Source organism: Manihot esculenta, chromosome 10, assembly GCF_001659605.2.
Source record: "Manihot esculenta cultivar AM560-2 chromosome 10, M.esculenta_v8, whole genome shotgun sequence".
NCBI lineage: Eukaryota > Viridiplantae > Streptophyta > Magnoliopsida > Malpighiales > Euphorbiaceae > Manihot > Manihot esculenta.
The window spans coordinates 28,712,117-28,728,502 of record NC_035170.2 but is presented as its reverse complement, the minus strand read 5'-3'; the positions used below and the strand labels follow the sequence as shown (position 1 = coordinate 28,728,502).

At 35.9% G+C, this 16,386-nt stretch overlaps 2 protein-coding genes across 2 annotated transcripts; both read left to right on the top strand.

Moving 5' to 3' along the window:
- Window positions 1–1,886: 1,886 nt before the first annotated feature.
- LOC122724799 lies at window positions 1,887–4,487 on the top strand. Its single transcript, XM_043960644.1, has 2 exons — window positions 1,887–3,469; window positions 3,569–4,487. The coding sequence occupies exons 1-2, from the start codon at window positions 1,915–1,917 to the stop codon at window positions 4,375–4,377; spliced, it is 2,364 nt and encodes a 787-aa protein (XP_043816579.1). The 5' UTR covers window positions 1,887–1,914; the 3' UTR covers window positions 4,378–4,487.
- An 8-nt stretch (window positions 4,488–4,495) lies between these two features.
- Window positions 4,496–7,121, top strand: LOC110624318 (serine/threonine-protein phosphatase 7 long form homolog). The gene is made up of 4 exons (XM_043960645.1): window positions 4,496–5,504; window positions 5,594–5,681; window positions 5,767–6,165; window positions 6,246–7,121. Exons 1-4 carry the CDS (start codon window positions 4,546–4,548, stop codon window positions 7,077–7,079), a joined length of 2,280 nt encoding a protein of 759 aa, XP_043816580.1. The 5' UTR covers window positions 4,496–4,545; the 3' UTR covers window positions 7,080–7,121.
- Window positions 7,122–16,386: the final 9,265 nt, after the last annotated feature.

Sequence of the window (16,386 nt, the reverse complement as noted above, 5' to 3'; positions counted from 1 at the left end):
TTATAAATTAATCACTCTATTTATTAAATTTTAATATTTTATATATATAAAATAATAAAATAAAATAAAATAAAATCTGATGTCTCCTTTTTGTTTTAATTAATAAAAAAATTAAAAAAAAAAGTTAAACTAGAAAGAATTTTTTGGACTTGAATTTAAATACATATTGTGGTCAGATTCTTGACTTAATTTTTATTTTATTAATTTATTTAAGATATTAAATTTAATAAATATATAAAGAAGTGATGGCAGAAAGGCAGTACTGGAAAAGTTGAAGAGAAGGGAACTATAAACATCAGCAGGCAGTAACTGATAGAAAATAGGGCTTTTTACAAAATAAAGTTAAAAAAAAAATATTTTCTTCATCTTGCTTTGACAGACCACACCCTATCTCTCTACAGACCCGTCTCTGCCCTTTCAGTGATTAATAAAAAAAAAAAAAATTTTTTAAAAAGAAATTCTACCGCACTTTAAAAGTGCGGTAGAAGGAGGGCAGAGACGGGACGAGTCTCTGCCCCGTGAGTAGGAGGCAGGCTTCTACCGCACTTTATAAGTGCGGTAGAATCTCTACCAGGTGCAGAGATTCCTGCACCTGGCAGAGAAAGTCCTCTACCGCACTTTTAAAGGGCGGTAGAGGACATTTATTTTCCCCCTCTATAAAATTAATTCCCACTATGTCGTCCCTGCTCCATCAACCCTCATCTCCACGCTGCTGAGATTTTCTCCATCTCCTGCAATTTTCTATTTTCTCCATCTCCTGCAATTTTCTCCATCTCGTCCCTGCTCCATCAACCCTCATCTCCACGCTGCTGAGATTTTCTCCATCTCCTGCCATTTTCTATTTTCTCCATCTCCTGCAATTTTCTCCATCTCCACGCAATTTTCTCCATCTCCTGCTCCGTCCTTGCCGCTCCTGCTCCATCTGTGCCGCTCCGTCCGTGTCCCTGGTCCTGCTGCTCCTGCTCCGTCCGTGTCTCTGGTTTGCAATTTCTCACTGCTCCATCTCTAGGTAAGTAATTTAATATTATTTATTATTTATAAAAATATTGTATATTTTATTATTTTAAGTAATTAATAAGATATTTAGATTATTGAAAAAATTATAGTTAATATGTAATTAATAATAAAAAATGCATAAAAATTTATAAATGTAAATATTGATGTAAATTTTGTGTAGAAAAAAATATTAGAAAATTAGTAAAAAATTATTTACTTAGATTTATTTTATTTTAAAAATTAATAAAATAAAAAGTGGTGAAATAAATTTATAATATTCATAATTAATCTCAAAATGTAGTTATTTAAGAAATTTAATATATATAGGGTCTTCAATAAAAAAATGTAGGGATTAAAGTATTAGAAAATTATAAATGTAAATTTTGGTTGTGAATTTGTTGTGTAGAGAAAATATTACAATATGGATAAAAAATTATTTAGTTAGATATATTTGATTTAAAATTTTAAAGAAATATTTTGTGATGAAATAAATTTATATTATTTACAATAAATATGAAATTTTATTGATGTGTAGAAAAAAATACATAAATTAATATACATAAATGTTTTGTGTAGAAAAAAATATTAGAGAATTAGTAAAAAACTATTTAGTTAGATTTATTTTATTGATGTGAATTTGTTGTGTAGAGAAAATATTACAATATGGATAAAAAATTATTTAGTTAGATATATTTGATTTAAAATTTTAAAGAAATATTTTGTGATGAAATAAATTTATATTATTTACAATAAATATGAAATTTTATTGATGTGTAGAAAAAATACATAAATTAATATACATAAATGTTTTGTGTAGAAAAAAATATTAGAGAATTAGTAAAAAACTATTTAGTTAGATTTATTTTATTGATGTGAATTTGTTGTGTTCGTGCCATTAAATTGTCAACGCATGAAGAAATGATAACAAGGATTATTTTTAGACAACCGATGTTGGATAATGGTATTATTAAATATGGATTAGCACAACTAAGTGATGATGAAGATGTGGACATGATGTTTGACTACATATCGACAATCAGGCCAGTAGATTCAATAGTATTATATGTAGATATTTTATCTCGTCATCATAGAACAGAAGATGGAGGTATTGGGACTTCAACTAGTTGTCCAATCGTTATGGAGGGTGAAGGTGAAGACAATCTCCGGGATGATAATTGTCCGGTTGTGGGGATACAAACGTGTCATGAATTACAGCACAATGCACAGAATGTTGGCCAGGGTGAAAATGATGATGATACTGATTTTCTTGATGAATTAGATACAGATGGAGATGATCCTTGGATTGACGAGGAAGACGACATTCCAGATGTTCAATTTAATGATGGAGATGATCATGATATAAATTCTTCAATATGTTTTAATAGTGGATATGAAAATCCTATTAGACCATTGATATTTCCACCTCCGTATTCTGAAATTGACTCTGATGTAATGAGAGTTGATCCTTATGCAAAAGATCCATCGAATCTGTTCTGGGATAAGTCGAAAGAATTTTCTGTAGGAATGATATTCAGATCTCGAGAGGCTGTCGTCGCTGCTGCTAAAGAGTATCATATGCTGCGACATCATCAATTTTGTTATGATGAAACTAAGAGTAGGACTTATTCGATCAAGTGTAAGGACAAATTATCTGGTTGTCAATGGCACCTTCGTGCATCCCATAAAGAAAATGCTGATGTTTGGAAGATAACAAGATATAACGGTCCGCACACATGTAGAAACGCAGGTGTTAGTAAAGATCATGGTCACCTTGATTCTAGATTTATTTGTGCATTTATCTTACCCATGATCGAACAACAGCCAGATATGAAAGTTGCCACTCTTCAGGCTGAGATCAAAGATAAGGTTGGATATGAACCGTCCTATAAAAAAACATGGATGGGAAAACAATTTGCGATTGAAAAGATTTTTGGTGGATGGGAGGAATCATATGGGAGATTGCGTAAGTTCATGCATGCTATTGTGAATTACAATCCCGATACAGTTGTCGCAATTGAAGATGATCCACACTGGATTGAAGGTCGTTTGGATAGGAATGTTAGAGTGTTTGATAGAATGTTTTGGGCATTTCAACAATCAATTGAAGGATTCAAGTTTTGTAGGCCAGTCATCTTTGTTGACGGAACTTTTTTATATGGGAAATATAGTGGTTGTATTCTTTGTGCAACTGGGCTTGATGAAAATAATATGATTTTTCCATTAGCATTTGCATTAGTTGAAAAAGAGGATAGTGACAACTGGGGATGGTTCATGGATTGTCTTCGATTATATGTTACCGACAGAGAAGAATTATGTGTTATATCCGACAGACACATTGGGATTAAAAAGGCAATGCAAAAGGATTGGTGGCAGCCCCCATCAGCCAACCATCGATATTGCATTCGACATATATTAAACAATTACAATACAAAATTTAAGAATACCGATATGAAGGAAGCTTTGCGCACGGCAGGTCAGTGATTCAATTTCAATATAAACAAGTCATTCGTTTATGTGTCCTTAATTAGTGCTCAATATATATACATTAAGTACTTGTATTTTTACATTTAAGCTAATCAAAATCAGAAGCGCAAATTTTATGATGCCATGAATAAGATACGGGAAGTCAGTCTTGAAACATTTGAGTGGGCCCTTAAAATACCTTTAGAAACGTGGACACGGTCACATGATGGAAGAAAAAGGTATGGATCCATGACAACAAATACAATTGAATCTGTCAACGGGATGTTGAAGGGGTTTCGTGCATTGCCCGTCACAGCTATGGTTGAAAAAATATTCTATCAATGTGCTAACTACTTTGACATACGTCGCACGGCGTATTTGAATCAAATGCAAATGGGGCACACTTTTACGCATGCATGTGCAGAAGTAATTAGAAACAACGAGATGAAAGCAGCAAGACATCGGGTGACACGATTTAGTAACGAAGCTTTAGTTTTTGAAGTTCGTACCAGTGGCACCGGGAATAAGCAAGTTGTTAAACTAATAGAAGGTACATGCACTTATGGTAAATTTCAAGAGATGCGAATCCCCTGTTCACACGCCATAGCAGCTTGTCTGTCGAAATCCATGGATTATGATCAATATGTTGATACATACTACACATTGGAACGTACTTTAAAATGTTATGGCAGTATGTTCAATCCATTGGGTCATTCTGATTACTGGCCAGAACCAGACGGTAAACCTCTAATTCCTGATATGCAAAGAATTAGAAAAAAGGGGCGACCAAGAAGTAGCAGAATTCAAAACGAGATGGACTGGAGGGCATCAAAGGTTTCTTCAACTTCTAAAAACCATTGTACTATATGTGGAAAGTCTGGTCATAATAAACAAACATGTATCGTCAGACGTTGTTGAACTAATTTATGTGACTGTAATTTGATAATTTCTCTATATTGGACTGATTAATATATTTGGTACAAATTATGGATCACAATCAAAATATGTCACATGTACTGCACTATTACAAAAATGACATTGTACTGTTATTTTGAATGTGACTTCTCTGATAAGTACTACAAAATTATGACATGTACTATAATATTGCATGTGACTTCTCTGATAAAATTGCATGTTACTCGTACTTATGGTTTTTATGAAAATTATCATCAATTTATGACATATTTATTCACATTTTATTTCACAGATATGACGGGCAGACAAAATTATCGTGATTACACGAGTCCGGGCCCTCTTGACCAGTCTTTATTGACACAACAGCAGTCTCATAGATCACAGTCGGTTTGGAATGAGGAGATTGAAAATGAGCCACTACTTTGTAGGCGATCTGCGAGTGTTTTGAAGCAGGATTTTCACCCCCGTATTGAAGCCTATCTCAGAATTTCTGGATTCTATGGTGCTGTCAGATTAGGCTACTTTTCACTGGATCATCATTTAATTACATCACTGGTTGAGAGATGGCGTCCTGAAACACACACATTTATGATGCCAGTGGGAGAGTGTACAATTACTCTCCAGGACATCGGTGTTATTTCCGGCCTACCTATTGATGGAGATGCTGTTGTAGGTAATTCTATTATCAATTGGATGATGTATTGTCAAGATACTTTAGGACTCGTACCTCCCGCTAATATTATGCAGGGTAGCTCGTTGCCATTAAGTTGGTTAGTCGAAAATTTTAATGAGCTACCAGATGATGCTGATGAAGAAGTGGTCCAGAGATATGCACGTGCTTACATTCTACGGGTCATTGGGGGTTCCTTATTTACTGATAGGAATCCTAGTCGGGTGAACCTAATGTTTCTGCCTCTTATTGCTAATTTACATAGAGCATGCATGTATAGTTGGGGTTCAGCTTGTCTTGCCTGGTTATATCGAGAACTTTGTCGGGCCACTGATCCGAGCGTGTCTCAATTAGGTGGAGCTCTACATATCCTGCAGATATGGGCATGGGAACGATTTATTTCAATATCACCATCTATAAATATACGAGACCCACAAAATGATGCTCCACTGGGAAGTCGGTTAGTATTTTATGCTCATTATGACATTATTATGATTTGCATGTTACGCATTTATATTAAATTTTTATATTTTTTAATAATATTTTCAGGTGGAGTAATGCACGACGTATCACTCAAGTCGTAACACATATCTTGATAGAAATACGCTATAAATTTGACAGAATGGGTGACCCAGAGGTATAATACGAATTATGGAATGTGCCTCGATTACTATGACATTTCTAACAAATTTCTAATAAATATATTTTTTTTTTCATTTCAGATGGTATGGGAGCCATATTCCGATGAACTCCTTGCATCATTACCATTATATTGCACGCAAGGACGTGACATTTGGAGAGCAATGGTTCCCTTGATATGCTTTCACGTGGTAGAATGGCATCAACCTGATAGAGTGTTGCGCCAGTTCGGGATGCAACAACCAATACCACATCCACCACGCCAGCCAGCTGATCTTCATAACACATCTCTATTATCATCCGACAGTAATTGGATTACAATTCATGCACATTGGATTGCCATTTGGGAAGATAGATGGCAAAGGTTGGTTGAAGCAGCACCATTACATGGGCCACTACATTATCATTCAGAGTACCTCGAATGGTATAGACGAGTTTCTCGTCGATGGATATCGCATCGTGGTGCAGCTATTGGCACTGTGGTAATATTTAATTATTCATTACATTTTCATATGTTTATTTTTTTAAACATATCAATGTTTAATTTTTGTTTTGCCAACAGGAGGATGGTATCGAGAATATACATTTAATTAATCGACAATTTCCTAATCCGGGCACAGATCTTATTGAAAGACAAACAACAGCAATGTTCTATGCCATGGAAGAAGAGAAACGAATAATAGAGATACCTCCACCACAGCCAGCACCTCGGGCGCAACCTATGCCAGATGACCCTGAAGAGCCTGTTGACCCACCGAGGAGGCCGAGGCGTAGACGTAGCTCTCGCCAACAAGCTGATCCTGATGTACATACCACTGTCCCGGCAAATGTCATCATTCCGGCACCCGTTTCATTCCACACTCATCGATCATTTGGTGAGGTTGGACAGTCTTCAGCAGGACCTAGTGTTCCACAAGAAGGTGGATCACAATATACTACGTTGACACATGGTAGTTATATGCCACCACCTCATATAACCCCAACACAGTGGTCCTTCCAGCAGGTTGGTATTCAAGATAATCCATTTCAGATGCAGACCCCGATAGGTAGTACTTTTGATGCTTTTGCACGACATAGTAGATCCATTAATGCATTTTCGGCTAGGCATTCTATGGATATTCCTTCATCTAGTCTAGGCACACAACCATTCTCTGGCAATTTTGTACAGTACACATCGGGGCAGCAGTACTCCACTTTTGCATCTGATGATATCTATTTACCATCGCATTATACTGCAACACGAGATCCGAGCTCGGTAGCTCCTGATCTTAATATTAATCCTGCTGCTGCTGAAGGTGAGGGTACAAGTAGTGACCGTCGGCCATATAGAACTCGACGTCCACATGAACGAAGGGGACGTCCATGTGGCACGGGAGGACATTTGGGACATCATTAGCATTATTTTTTTTATTTTATCATTTATAATTATATTGTTCTATTTTTATTACATTCTATAATTTTAATTATTTATATATTTTTTTAAATTTTTATGATTCTTAAATATTTAAATATTATTTATAAATATTATTTTAATAAAAATAATAAATTCTATGAATAAATAAAATATATGATATTATTTATAAAATAAATATAATTATGATATTATATTTAAATAAATATAATTATAATGTTATATATATAATTTTAATTATTAAAATAAATTTATATATGATTATTATTATATTAAATTTTAATTATATTAAATAATATTTAAATAAATATAATTATAATATTATATATATAATTTTAATTATTAAAATAAATTTATATATGATCATTATTATATTAAATTTTAATTATATTAAATAATTAATATTAATATTATTTTTATAATTATCTATAAATTTTATAAATAAATAAATATAATTAATATAATATATATTAAATAAACTTTACACATTACCGCACTTCAAAAGTGCGGTAATGTGTAAAGTGATTTACGTATTAAAAGTGCGGTAATACGTAAATCAGATTCTCCTTTTCAACCACAATTTATTTAAGATTGCGGTAATATTTTAATTATTAAAATTAAATTTAAATAAAATTCTACCGCACTTTTAAAGTGCGGTAGAATTTTATTTTTTTTAAAAAAATTATTTTTATATCACTCACCCCTTTACCGCACTTTAAAAGTGCGGTAGATTTTTTTAAAAAATTATTAAAAATTCTACCGCACTTTAAAAGTGCGGTAGAAATTTTTTATTTAAAAAAAATAATAATTTTACTCTCTACCGCATTTTATAAGTGCGGTAAAGACTACCGCACTTATAAAATGCGGTAAAGCCCTGATTTACCCTGGTTTGAGAAAATTTTTTCCGCAAATCAGGATTTAGGAAATAATTTTTTTTTTAACTTTATTTTGCAAAAAGCCCCTTTTTCAAAGTCTTCCTTCGTATTTACTCTCTCCTCAAGTCTTTATGTTTTGTCCTTATCTTAAATCGGTTGATAATCTCTACTGATGTCTTTGAATCTTACAGGGTAATGCTCATGCCTATTTATTTATTATTTTTTTTAGTAAGGAGTGTATGCTTCAACTAATTTGATATTTTCAGACAGTATCAAGCTCCCAAGGTTCTTAGATATTCAGCTGCAAGGAGGAAGAAAGACAGGTGAACTGTGAGATCTTGATTTGTTTGCAGCAGCTTCTGGATAGGGACATGGAGAAATGCAAGAATTGTAAGCAAAGGATGCTGAAAAGAAGTTTTCTGAAATTCCCAATATCATTTGTTTGGAAATGTCTCAAGTTTGCTGAATTTAGTGAAAGAAAAACAATCTATATTATTTAAGTTTACTTAGTTTAATTACTCTCTTAGCTCTATTCTTTTGAGGTTTATTTAAATTTGTCCAAAAATGTGGAAATTGATATTGTACTGGCTCCTTGATCGGGTTTGGATTTGCAAAATAAGTAGAGTATTTGATGGGCAAAACATCCGACTTAAGTCAATAATGAATTTAAGAGTGTATTTAGTGAAAGGAGTGAATAACGAGATGATATGTATGTTTGCTATTATTTATAGTTATTGAAAAATATATTTTTTACTTCGGTTTGGAAGAATTTTTGAAGAATTTAATTTAATTAAATTTTTTCTTGTAAAATTTTTTATTAGAATAAAATAATTTAAAATTTTTTAACTTAGAAAACATTTTATTATTCATAAAGATGAAATCATGAATAATTTTGTAGTAATTTATTTAAATTTTTTTTTATAAAATCATTTATACCAAACGAGAAATTCAGTCATTTAGAGAATAGAGTTTGAATAGGACTTGCTCTACTGATTGGTCCCATCGGTCCCATCCTAACGAGATTAGAATCTCAAATCCTTTCGAGACAAGAACTATGTGTTTTACTCCTTCTGAATTTCAATCTATTTTTATATTTTTTGGATTCTGAATTTTCGATTTCGGTGGTTAAAAATTTGGATTTCAGATTTTGGAACTTCAATTTCAGTGGTGATTCTGTATAATAAATAATTTTTGCCCATAATTCTCTTAATAATAGTTTTTTAAAAAAATTATCATATATTATTATGTTGAAACTGAATTCACCTGTTAAAAAGGAAAATAGGAAATAAATTTCACTTTTAATGAAAAATTATACAATACTTTGTTGACATTATGTAATTAAATGATAATGCACAAACTATTTTGATATATAAATATGTTTATTTAGAAAATAACACTGCTAATTTTTTTTTTAGGGTTTATTTTTTCTATTTATAGAATATTTTCATTCATATATAATTTTATTAAATTTTTATTTTAAATAAAATTAATCTAACTGAACCAGATACTGTAAAAAATGAATTCAACAAAATTAAACTGAAACTCAAGATCTCAGATGAAGTTCTATGGCTCATTTATTTCTTACCATCTCATCAAATCGGAACACCTTGATGGCTCATCAATATAGCTGATGACCGCTGGATTTCACCACCCCGATCTGGGACCTGACCCATGATGACAACCCTTTACCCGAAGGTCTTTAAGCTTCTCGAATAAACCAGGTCCAGCCCACTCAGCCTTAAGACCGGACTCCCTCTAAGTCTCTCGATCAGGCCGGTCCAGTCTTTTTGGCCCTAAGATCAGATCCCCCTAGGCCCCAGTCCTAGTCTTACCTCCAGCCCAGCCCGGAGGAGAAAGGTAGCCAACCCATTCTCCTAGTGGGTCCATCCGCATGCGTGTCAGGGGAGAATTAAATGATCGTTACGCCTGTAGCAGAGATCTGATATTCCCGTACGACCATATCTGTATGGTAGAGACAGGTGGCTCAATCGTAACGAAGCCGTTATACGTCATTGACAGACTAAGGAAAAGGATAAAAGGAGAGGGTCATTCTCCTCTCGGACTAAACTTACAAAACCCTTGTAAAACCCTATTTTTTCTGGATTTCAAATCATCAATTGGCGCCGTCTGTGGAAAACGAAGGAGATCTTTTCATCTCCGAAGTTCCACTTTTACAACACCCACTGAGATCTACAATGGCCAACCATAACGAAAACAACATCGTTAACACCCTTAATGACCTGAGTTCCACTCAGGAGGGACAACAGTTCTCTTTTTCCACTCCCACAACAACCCGCCAATCCCTTTCAATTCCTTTCAATCCCTTTCACTTATAAAGTGTGGACACTTTTTCAATTTTATGTACAATCCAATCTCAAGGAATTCACTACTTGTCTTTTGTTTTTTTTTTTTTCAATAGAAATTGAGAATTGGAGGAGTAGAATGTAAGATTTCTCAAATTTACTCAGATACACTTATTACCAAATTAAGTTTGTGAATGTATTCACTAATTGTCTATATTAAAATATCTCAAACTCTATGATTTAACTTCTTGAACAAAATATGTATGCTCTTGTAAGAAAGTGTCTTGTAGCTATATTTGTAATACCTGGCTCGTTCAGACATCGGAATTTCTACCGTCCGGTGGAATTTCGGATGTTGGACCTTTAGCAAGGGTTTAGCAAAGGTTTTCTAAAAGGGTTTTAAAAGGTTTTTATATGTTTTTAAGTGTTTTAAGGTTTTGGTTTAGGAAAGGAAATGAGTTTTGAAGAGAAAAGGTCAAGGAGGTAAAATGCAGGTTCGGCCGCCGAAGGTTGCATGGTTTTGGCTTCCGAAGGTCAAGTTCGGCTTCCGAACGTTGCATGGTTTTGCCTGCATGTTTGGCTGCCGAAAGTGGTTGACCAATCCAGCTATAAAAGGGCCCTTAGGTCGGTTGAGGAGTAGAGTTTTCTTCCTCTTCCCACCCAAGGTGAGCTCATGTTCTCCTTGAAGTGATTTTGTGTTTTTACAAGTTCTTCCATGATTTTTATGAGTTTTATCCTTGTTTTGAAGAGTTGTGAGCTTTGAGCAAGGTTTTGGAGGTTGAAGCTTGTGAAGCTTGGATTCTCCACGTTTTGAAGAGAGGATCTCACCAACTCTAGTTCTTCAAGAGGTAAGTGTTGATCCTTGTGTTTTATGATGTTTTAAGTAAGTTTTATGAAGAGTTTTGGGGGTTTTGTTGCATGGTTTGCATGGTTGTGCATGGGAGGGTTTTATGGACCCTTTATGCACTATGTTGTGTTTATGTGTTATATGTTGCTATGTGTTAGAGTTTAAGGGTGCTTAAGGCATGTTTAGAGGCTTATGCATGGTTTTAAGAGGTGGTATGCATGTTAAGAGGGTTAGGAAGGCTTAGGGAGATGTGTTGGTGCATGAACTGGGTTCTGGAAGAACTCAGGTTCGGCCGCCGAAGGGAGTTTCGGCCGCCGAACCCCTTAAGGAGGTGGTTTCGGCTGCCTAACCTTGCTTCCGGAAGTTGGACTTTCGGATCTGTCATGCACATTCGGCTGCCGAAGGTGCCGCCGAACCTACCCGAGTTTCGTCTCTGGAGGAGACTTTCGGCCGCCGAAAGTGCCGCCGAAGGTGCTCTGTTTTGCCTTCCTTTGCATGTTTTTCCATGCATGTTTATGAGGTTTTAGGGGGTCTTTGGGGAGATGTTTTAGAGTTATGCTAGAGTGGTTTGGCACCTCATGTGAGTCTACTTTTGTAGGATTTGATCTGAGGCGAGGTGTTTAGCTCCAGTGTTAGAGTTGGCCCAGAGTTAGCTGAGCAGAGGCTTCAGGTGAGTAGAACTAACTATGCATGTTTTAAAGCTAATGTTAAAGGTAATGACAGTATGAGCATGAGACACGCATCATGGATGCCATGTGATACCAGGTTGTATTGCATTAGAGATCACGAGAATGTTGCATTGCATTGCATTATTATTGTTGATGGGATGGACCAAGGCGACTCCAGTAGCCCGCGACCTGTTATGCCTAGATAAGACCTTTGAGAGCTTCGCAGTAGAAGTCGAGCACTAGAGCATGTAGTGCTTTTGAGAGCTCCTCAGGGAGCCGGGCACCGACAGAGGGAGTTCTGGGGTCATGTCTAATCCGAGATGTGATATGTTTTTGCTGTGACGCATTACACGAGAGCATGTAATGAATGAATGAACTGTTTTATGGTTTCTACTCACTGGGCTTTTTAGCTCACCCCATTCCCCTAACCCCAGTGTTGCAGGGCCAGAGTTTGATCAGAGTGAGCTATGAGAAGTCAAAGAGGGTAAAGTCAAGATAATGAAGAGTTATGTAATAGCATAGTGTAGTTGATGTATATGTATAAGTAAGGTTGATGTATAGTTCAAGTGATGATATGCTATGTTTTATGCTTGTATAGTATAGATGTGGACATGATGTGTGGACATGATGTATATTAAAGGAAGGTTATATATAGTAATGATATATGGATATGGAATGTCAAAGATATGAATGTAAAGAGTAATGATGTGAATGGAAAGAGCATGTTATAAAGAGATAGAGTAAAGTTAAGAAAAGTATATGACATATGGTTTAGAAATGTGCTTTGCCCTATGTATAGAGTTGTGTTTGGCCTAGTGTTGGTTAACCCCTAGAAGTTGTACATGATCATGAGTTTTAAGCTAAATGTTTTCATATTGCTTGAAATGTTTTAGAGAAGTTTTTCCTTAACCAAGCTTAATGAATCCCACTGGGGCAGCCTTAGGGACTCCAGAATGGGGTTAAGATAAGTGTCAGTACATGCACAAGTTAAGCTTGGTAAAAGGAGTAAAGAAAAGTTTACAGTTTTAAAAGAATAGGTTGATCATGTACGGGTTTATACCAGATGTCTAGAGAGTTTAGCAGGCTTACTACGGGTTTAGGCGGCCTTAAGCCGATCTGGATTCTAGTGCCGAGCAGTTTGGAGCCGTTACAGAAGGGTACCGATTTCCGGGCTGTTACAATATTAATTAATGAGGTGGCATTCATAAATAAAAACTTCAATTATCTCTTAAAAAAATTAACTATAATAAAGAATTTGTGATGTGATTGGTTAAAAGAGCATAAAATGGTTCGCGTATGATCGAAATGAACTGTGTTGTAATTAGATAATTTTCAAAAAAAAATGTGAGATAGTTGGCATATATAGTAGTCTCTTTGACACTTAAGTCAATAAACTGAAAAATAGAGTGAAATTATAAAGAGTTGTTTATAATTCAAAAGTAATTACGTATAAATATAAACTGAAAAATAGAGTGAGATTATAAAGAGTTGTTTATAATTCAAAAGTAATTACGTATAAATTATATATTTTTATATATGTAATCATTAATTTTTATATTATAAAAAATTAAAATTAATTATAATATTTTTTTAGAATCTAATAATAATATAATTGATATATTAATAAGAGATCTCGTCCATTAATAAATTAAAAATTTTATAATTATAAACATAAAAAAATCCGCTAAACTCTAGCAGTTAACGGTAATATTTCAAGTTTTAAATGAAAACCATCTTTAATTTAGCTTTTAAATGAAGTAATAAATAATAATAAATAATAATAATGTTTGGAAAAGCTTACTTTTTAAATTTTCATATTTTTAAAAATTAATTAATTAATTTTTAACCGAATTAAAATATTCTCTGTTATTTATAAATACCTGACGTATTTTGTTAGTAAAAATAATTTATTAGTCAAATGAGAAAAAAAAATTATGCTCTATTTGTTTCTGCACATCCTTCTCTTTGTATTTTTATTTCCCAATTAATTTTCTTTTTTTCTGGACGGACCACTTAGACCTCGCTTTGTTGAACTCTGACAATTAACGTGGGCTGAAGAAATGACGAAGCAAGATGGGACCGTTTATTGATATGGCAACTGTGTATGATTGCCGATCAACCGCGGACTTGGCATTCGAAACTTCAATAAAGCCAAAAAAACTATTGATATGGTAAAAAAATATGTTCGTTAAGGTGTTTTTAGACTTTTTCACCTTAATAAATAAAATAATCGAATAGAAAAATTATATAGTAGTATCTGATGATCTGAGATCCAATGGAATAGGGTTTTACAAGGGTTTTGTATTACTGAATAAGGCCTAAGTTTCCTGAGGAGGAGACTCCTCTTTTATACATTGTCTTGCTTACTGGTGGCGTGTGAAGGTCTCTCCAGGATTGGGCCACGCGTCTCTGCCATGCGGATTTGGAGGTACTAGGGTATCAGCCGCCTGCTCCATGCGTAACGGCCTCTAATTTCCCTCGTGCGTACGTTCGAGCGAATCTGCTAGGCTGTCTGGTGAATATTATTCCGGATCCTGGGCTGGGCTGAAAGTTGGACCGGATTATTAAGCTTGAGTGGAGAGGGTCTGCTTTGTGCGGGTCGGGCCAGCTTGAGTGAGAAAGATGGGCCGAGCCCGGCCATGAAGGAAGAAGACGAGCCAGGCTTGTTATGCATATCAGGTGTGTGGACCCCTACATCGTGGGCCTTGGGCTGTGGTCAAGCCCCTGGTCCAGGGTGAAGGAATCCAGCGGTCATCAATTGCCCCTTCACCTTCTCGGCAGTTATTGCTCCAACTGCCGAAGGGGTGAATATCAAGAACTATTATGATCGCGCCTGTTCGGGTTCAGGTGCCTTAATAACATCCTTTCATCTTTCAGTCGTTGCGCAGTTTCTGAATTCTATCTGCTCTTTCCTCTTTCTGTCTTTTCTCCATTTTACTTGTCCTCCGCCGCCTTTACTTTCTTGTCATCATTATCTGGACATCTCCTTTCTTTCCTTTTCTGTGAATATCCTTTTAAACATCTGACGCCATTAGCTTAGAGTCTAGTGTAGCTCTGTCCCGTGCTAAGTCTTCAGGCTCCGAGTATATATCAGCGCCAGCTTTTATTCATTCTTGAGCCTTCTTGTTGAATTGTTGAAGCGAGAAATTCTCGTTTTATCTGTGGCAGGTTTATCCGACGCCTTCTTCAAGCAGATTGCCTTGTGCCCCAGAGGTTTGCCTTGATTGTGCTCTCATCATCTCAAGGGAGAACTGTTTCTGACTTGTCCCTGTTTTGAAACTTTTTGCCGTTCCTGAAATAAATATGGGTCAGTTCAAAATTCTTGGAGATTTGATGTTACCTCTAAGGCATCTGAAGGGTGCATTGAAGGTCCTTCGGGTATGGCAGGCGAAAGGCGGGACCATCCAGCAAGCTGTTGAAACTGCTTTACCCAGGTCGTCCGGCCGGCCTCCTCCTCTGCTTGTTGTCCGGGCTCCAAAGAAGGTCTGGGCTGTTGGGGGGTTCGCTCTAACTTCGCCTTTTTCCGCAGAGAAAAAGGGAATTTCCTCGATGCCCCTGTTGTCTTCTTTTGATATAAATGGGAGTGGCGCCGGCGTTCAGCTCGTTGTTCCTTTTGATGTGAAGTACCAGTATTATTATTTCCTTTGGTGTGAAGTACCAGTATTACGTGAGGCTGGGATCTGCTGCATTCAGTCAGGTCTCCAGCGATTTTTTCGAATGTGTACTTCACGATCTCTTCGGGGCCATAGCCTCGAAGACTTATGTTTTTCATGCGTGGTGCACGGTCGGCATACCATATCTGAGCTTGTTCGAATGTACCGTGCATCACATTTGGGTAACCGGATGTTCGCCCAGGGGAACAGTGAGAAATGCTTATGGGAATCAACTTGTTCAGTTCCCCTGTGATAGCGAGACAGATCTTGGCCTTTTCTGAGAAACTCTCATTCCGAGCTACGAGAAGTCCTCTAAGCTGAAGACTAGAATAATAGGATAGGTGATAGTCGCAGATGAGGAAGTATCTGGATATGTAAATTCTTTAAGGATAGTCTTTCATCCCGTAGTGTAGGCCTTTGTAACGTGCTGTAATGTGCTTTTCTTTTAATGAAGTTCTTGTTTTGCTCTCATGCTTAAGCTGTTCTCTTTTTATCATGTGTGAAATACTTCAGATTGCTCGCCTTATAATTTTAACCAACTGAGCTCTGTCCTGCTTTTTCCCGAGCTAATCTAACCTATCTGCGAGCTCTGATGGGTTGAACTCCGGATCCACTTAGTCAACTGGGCTTTCAAGTTTTCGAGCTGGACTGTCTGACCGACCTGTGAGGTCGGTCTTTATTTCGATGAATTGAGCTTTGAGTCTCCTTCATCCGTCCGGGCTCTCAGGTTATGTTGTCCGAGCGGAATTGACCGACCTGAGAGTTCTGTCCTTGCTTAGTGAAATGAGCTCGGAGTTTCCTTTAGCTGGCCGAGCTCTCAAGTCGTGCTGTCCGGGCTGGACTAATCCGACCTCTGAGCTCGGCTTCTGATGAGTCGAACTCTAAGCTCTCAGCTTTGTATGACTCCGAGGTGCTTTTGGCGCTCCTTTCCGATCTCCCACCCTTT

What these genes read in the sequence shown, in the direction of transcription:
- LOC122724799 (XM_043960644.1), top strand. Translation starts at nt 1,915, where the DNA reads ATGATAACAAGGATTATTTTTAGACAACCGATGTTGGATAATGGTATT. An exon ending in GGAAGCTTTGCGCACGGCAG is followed by an intron (nt 3,470 to 3,568) that starts GTCAGTGATTCA and finishes TTTACATTTAAG; the next exon opens with CTAATCAAAATCAGAAGCGC.
- LOC110624318 (XM_043960645.1), top strand. Translation starts at nt 4,546, where the DNA reads ATGACATGTACTATAATATTGCATGTGACTTCTCTGATAAAATTGCAT. An exon ending in GATGCTCCACTGGGAAGTCG is followed by an intron (nt 5,505 to 5,593) that starts GTTAGTATTTTA and finishes TAATATTTTCAG; the next exon opens with GTGGAGTAATGCACGACGTA. An exon ending in GTGCAGCTATTGGCACTGTG is followed by an intron (nt 6,166 to 6,245) that starts GTAATATTTAAT and finishes TTTTGCCAACAG; the next exon opens with GAGGATGGTATCGAGAATAT.